The sequence below is a fragment of the Platichthys flesus genome, chromosome 2 (genome assembly GCF_949316205.1).
Source record: "Platichthys flesus chromosome 2, fPlaFle2.1, whole genome shotgun sequence".
Lineage (NCBI taxonomy): Eukaryota > Metazoa > Chordata > Actinopteri > Pleuronectiformes > Pleuronectidae > Platichthys > Platichthys flesus.
Window position 1 is genome coordinate 11,978,363 of NC_084946.1, and position 5,599 is coordinate 11,983,961.

General features: G+C 43.4%; 1 protein-coding gene across 1 annotated transcript; it reads right to left on the bottom strand.

Moving 5' to 3' along the window:
• Window positions 1-462: 462 nt before the first annotated feature.
• Window positions 463-4,427, bottom strand: LOC133963301 (keratin, type II cytoskeletal 8-like). The gene is made up of 9 exons (XM_062398244.1): window positions 3,996-4,427; window positions 2,738-2,946; window positions 2,592-2,652; window positions 2,395-2,490; window positions 2,077-2,241; window positions 1,860-1,985; window positions 1,545-1,765; window positions 1,394-1,446; window positions 463-1,274 (listed from the first exon to the last, which is right to left on the bottom strand). Exons 1-9 carry the CDS (start codon window positions 4,344-4,346, stop codon window positions 1,123-1,125), a joined length of 1,434 nt encoding a protein of 477 aa, XP_062254228.1. The 5' UTR covers window positions 4,347-4,427; the 3' UTR covers window positions 463-1,122.
• Window positions 4,428-5,599: the final 1,172 nt, after the last annotated feature.

The window sequence follows — 5,599 nt, forward strand, 5'->3', positions numbered from 1 at the left end:
GCAACGCCCTAGATATCTAATTCTCGATGATCACTACACTCAACAAGGACATAACAAGTAACATCTCTACATGTGAACATCTCAGAAAGCAAAAATCCTCTGAACCCGAGTAACTACATCTGAAGCATGTTTGGGATGTGGCAGAAGCGGGCAACTCTGCAGCGATTATGTGACCAGATCATCTAATCATTTGCCAAGATCTCTAAAGCAATGTTTCCGACATCTTGTTGGATGCTGGCGACAAAGAGCTATGTTTTGAGCAGAAGGAGAACCCTGCCCAGTACAAGTGTGATGTTCCTGATAAAGCGCAGGGGAGTGCAAAACCAAGCAGGGGGTGTAAAAGTGGCACACCACTGCCACCAAGTGAAAGCTCAGTGAGAAAATCTCATCCTCCTGTCAAAGCTTCAAGTGGACATCCCGCTGTTTCTTTCATTTATCACAACAATAATGAGAAAGAGTCAATTTCTTTGGTTCTCAGATGTATTTTATTCAGATTCATGTTGCTCATGTGAAATCTTTTACAAAATAAATCCGGTTTCAACATAGTTTTGGCTTGAAGGCGAGGAAAAGGCAGAAACCAAGCAGGGAAACATTTGACAGAGCAGTAAAAGGGAATAAGCCAGTGACCAAACACTTCACAGTATAAATGCAAACGTGTCAACTCACACAAATGTATAATTCACCTATTCTGTCGTGATTGGAATTAGTCAATTACTTGCTCTTATTATATCAGAATAGTACAGAGCACTGACTTTCACTGTTCTCTGTTTCCTTGCTTAGTTTCAACACCTGTGTAATTTTTGCCATTTTTTCTTATGTCAATGCACAAAATAAAACAAGTTTCATCTTGATAAATGACCTGGGCCTTGTCTGTTTAACCTGTACCTTCAGAAACTCTTGTTAAATCATGCTGAAGTACTTAGTAAGAAGAACAACCAGCGATCCTTAAAACACATGATGGCAGTGTAATGCGATTTTGTATATGTAATTCAAGAAATTCAATTTTTGGGATATTCAACCCACTGGTCAAACATTATTAACAGTACTGCTTAGCACCCTGAAGGACTACAGCTTGATGAATGTCAAAAGTTTCTGAAGGGGAAGAGGGACGACTCTCCTTTTTTAATACATTCTCCTGCTGCTGCTGGTTGATGATGATGTTGTCTTGGTGACGGAGCCTTGTCCTCCACCATATCCGCCCCCATATCCACCACCATATGCACTACCGCCGAATCCACCACCATAACCACCAGACATGCTGGAGTTTTGGTGTCCTGGAGCAGCAAAAACACAAAAGACAGGAAGTGTTAGCATCATTCATCCATGACTCAGTGTGCTGTGTCTGATCGGGTGTCACTTATGACGATGATGATGTTTAAAATCGGACACTTACCTGCAGAGCTTTGCTGCACGTGAATGGTTGCGGTGGAGCCTCCACTGCTGATTCTAATGGTGTGAGGAAGTTCAGTTAGTGTTTCATTCAGAGTTGAAAGTGATGCTACAGCCACTAAACATTGAGTGTTAAAGATTCAAGTGTATCCCACCTGTTCTCCTCTCCTTCCAGCAGTTTCCTGTAGGTGGCGATTTCGATGTCCAGGGCCAGCTTGACGTTCATCAGCTCCTGGTATTCACGCACCTGGCGGGCCATGTCCTGCTTGGCTCTCTGCAGAGCATCCTCCAGGTCCCTGATGCGGAGCTTGGCGTCCTTCACTGCCAGCTCGCCACGTTCCTCGGCCTCTGCGATCTGAGCCTCAAGGTTTACCCTCTGTGGGAAAACATACGATTTACTAACTGCACATTTTACACAATGGAGTGTGCTACTGATAAGGCGTGTTCCCACAAAGGCTCCTGAAATGTACCTGTGCCTTGACAGCCTCGATCTCATTCTGAAGACGGGCGATCATGCGGTTCAGCTCAGCGATCTCAGTCTTGGTTGAGCGCAGGTCATCTCCATACTGTCCGGCTGACGACTGCATCTCCTCGTACTATTAAAAATAAGAAACGTGTGTCAGGCTAATTCAGAAGACAGAGGAGGGGACTACATGGGGATTAAAATGATCTTTGCTTTTCACTCACCTTCTGTTTGTACCAGCCCTCTGCTTCAGCTCTGCTGCGGTTGGCAATATCCTCATACTGAGCGCGCACTTCAGCCACAATGGAGTCCATGTCCAGGTTGCGGCTGTTGTCCATCTCCACAACGACAGAGGTGTCCTTGATCTGGCCCTGCAGCTCACGAAGCTCCTGCAGAAGCAAAGGTTGTTGTTAAAAAGACAGTTATTCACTTATTTTATCTGCTGAATACAGCATCTGCATTATCAGAAGCTGTATATCAACAATTTTTGTATGTAATAATGATATAAATAAAGTGAATTAGACAAAATAGATAATACATACAGCCTCATAGACAGCTCTGAGGAAGTTGATCTCATCCTGAAGAGCATCAGCCCTGGCCTCGAGCTCCACCTTGTTCATATAGGCAGCATCGACATCCTGGAAAGGAAATTATGTACAAACAGGCCCTGTTATAACTGGAGGCCATTAACATCTTGTTTTTCTTTTTTAAATTCTAAAGGAGAAACTTGTTTTCGCACCTTCTTCAGGAGCACAAACTCGTTCTCTGCACCTGCACGCTTGTTGATTTCATCCTCATACCTGTTGGAACACAAGGCGACATGTGAGTACATCTCTTTGTTTTGCACATCCGCTTATTATATCTTAGGGCAATGTTCAAACTCACTTTCTCTTGAAGTCCTCAACCAGGCCTTGCATGTTCTTGAGCTCTCCGTCCAGCTTGACCTTCTCGTTGCCCAGCCCATCGAGCTGTCTGCGCAGGTTGGCGATGTAGGCCTCGAACATGCTGTCGATGTTGGAGCGGGTGGTGGTCTGGTCCTGCAGGAGGCTCCATTTGGTCTCCAGCATCTTGTTCTGCTGCTCCAAGAATCTGACCTGTGTGGGTACAAACCCAGAAGGGATCGTCACATGTTGCTCAAAAAGTGTTTTTATTGCATTGCTAAAACTGAATAAATGGAGATTGTTGTTTGACTGGGGATATATAACTGTGTTGTGTTTGACTCAATGGTGATTAAAAGATTCTCATCATTATTAAAGAAGAGGAGCAGCCTGAAAAGGATTTTAAGGTGTGTCCTTTGTGGTATCTGGTCTTTAAAAGCCTCAACTTTATCAGCATGCCTGCCTTGATAGCTGCATATCTGGACAGCCACACCCAGAGTCACAACAATTGCAACTCCGAAGCCATATCTTTGTGCATACACTGTCCAAGCAGCTGTAATGGGAAAAGCCATTCATAGACTGCATAGTCTACATTTTTCTTTCTTACATCAATTAACAGTGTGTGTTCTGCCCAGATGTTTTGGCAACATGTGTACAGTATGCGGCTTTAGATGTTTCAAATGCTACATGGGTTGTTTAGCCATGACTCATCCTAAATGCTCTGCTGTGCTATTAAACCACACAGCTACGCAGCCATAAAACACAAAACAAGGTGTGGCAGATAAACCGCAGAAGACAAAGCAGAACAGTGTTGGGAAGCAAACCCTTTGTTTTCAGAGTTTTTGTCCAAGACTTTAAAGAGTCCCCCTCCAAAGAAAAGTAAAGAGGTGCAGACCGTGTGACTTTTTGGGTATTAAATTGAGTAAGAGCTGTTTTTCAGGTTCATGTTTAAGTTGCCCATAACAACCAGATGAAAAGGTGAGGAGCGCAAACAGCAGACTTTGGACTCTCTGTGGGCAGAGTGTAGACATATCTATGATCTCTAGCAGTCTGCCAGGTGAGGGATTGGCAGGTTATTGCAATATAATCCCCACCCATGTTTAACTAGTGGGCAGAGAGGCAACCACAGGCTTGGAGAGGGTACTTTCAACAGCTGTTAGAAGTAAAGAAAAGTCGGATGAAGGAAGTCAGTGCTAAGACACTGAGGCCTACAGTTAACTACACTTTAGACATAAGATAGTCACATAGAGCTCTCAGAAACCAACCTTGTCGATGAAGGAGGCGAAGCGGTTGTTGAGGCCCTTGATCTGGTCCTTCTCATGGGTGCGGACGATCTGGATGTTGGGGTCAATCTCCAGGTTCAGTGGGGCCAGCAGGCTCGAGTTGACCGAGACAGCGGTGATCTGTGGTTGGATCATACCACCGCCATAGCTGCCACCTTGGCTGGAACCATAGCCAAAAGCACTGCCACTACTGAAGTTAGCACCTGGAGCCGAACCAACGCCATAGCTGGTTCTCTTCGAGATGGTGTAGCTGCTGCCGCCTGGTGTGGCAGTGGACCTCCTGCTGCTGCCTCCATAGCCATGGAGAGATGTTGCCTGTCTGTAGGTGGCCATTGTTGATTCTTGAGCTGGGCAAGAGAGTGAAGATGAGCAGGCTTCTAAAGGTGAGTCAAGTCCCTCTGAATGCCTGACTGCAGCCTCTGCCTGCTTTTATGGCTGCGTCGAGCCAGTGGGAGGACCCTCCTCAGCCACTCGAACCTGTACTCTCACTTTTGCCGGCCAGCCTCCTCTCTGCCTCGGCTTACACGCCTCTGGCCATGAATGACAGGAGTGTCCGTTCCTGTAAAACAGGTAGGGAGAGATAGTCAGCAGATAAGCAGAGACACACCCTGCACCAGGACAAGCTGAGGAGGAAGGGAGAGAGGGGCCTAGTGAAGCAGAGTCAACATGTGATTACGTAAGGAAAGTTTATTGTTCTAAAACTTTTTACATTTAAAAACATACATTGTGGTGAAAGATACAACAAATTACATTCACAAACACGTGACGTGAAATAAAAAAATAAAAAATCCCCCATTCTCAAAATACACAAATGTCTTACCTATTTCATTCATTTATTCATTGTCTGTAAGGCCAATAAAGAATATCTATCTGTCCATCTACTTTCTCAGCTATATTTATTTGACAGGTATACTTGATTTTACTTTTAGATTAAAATATTCATCCAAAACATGTGAACATTTCGTATAAAGCAAAATATTATTAATATTCATCAGAGCTACACAGTCTCTGCCATATTGATAGAAACAAGCCACGATATCAATATCAGCTCAAAAAAATGTTAAGTATTATTTGGACGCTTTTATTAATTCAGACATGTACTATGTAAAACAATTTGTTCTGCTTCACGTGAATCATCTACAATATCAAAAAACTGTTTAAATATTAACCCATGCATCATTATAATCCAGGAAGCTTTTTCCAGAGGCGCATGCTGCTTAATAGTTTGTTCATTGTTTGGTATTTATGTAACAAGACACTAACCAAATGCTTTCTTGACATTTTTGTTGGTTCTATGTATATGGCACAGCTTGTTTGATCGGAGATATTTGTTTTTGTTTGTGCATGTCTGAAGGCAGCCTGTCTTGTTTAAACTATTATACCATTACTTCCATTTTTTGCAACTGTTAACTGCAAAAGTGAATCTCTTTAAAAAACTGAACACGGCTGCTGTTTTTAAAGTCAATGTTATACAATGTCTCTTCTCTCCAGGACTGAAATGACTTTGTTTCTATTGGACAACTTCTATCTAAACTCAATCTGCATCTGTCCACATCTAAACTAAAGTGATCGAGAATCATCTCCTA

Bases quoted from the DNA above. Each gene is read 5' to 3' on its own strand.
- LOC133963301 (XM_062398244.1), bottom strand. From the start codon at position 4,346: ATGGCCACCTACAGACAGGCAACATCTCTCCATGGCTATGGAGGCAGC. The intron at 2,242-2,394 runs GTATGTATTATC...TTGCTTCTGCAG, and splicing joins TCAGAGCTGTCTATGAGGCT to GAGCTTCGTGAGCTGCAGGG. The intron at 1,766-1,859 runs GTACATTTCAGG...GTTTTCCCACAG, and splicing joins TCGAGGCTGTCAAGGCACAG to AGGGTAAACCTTGAGGCTCA.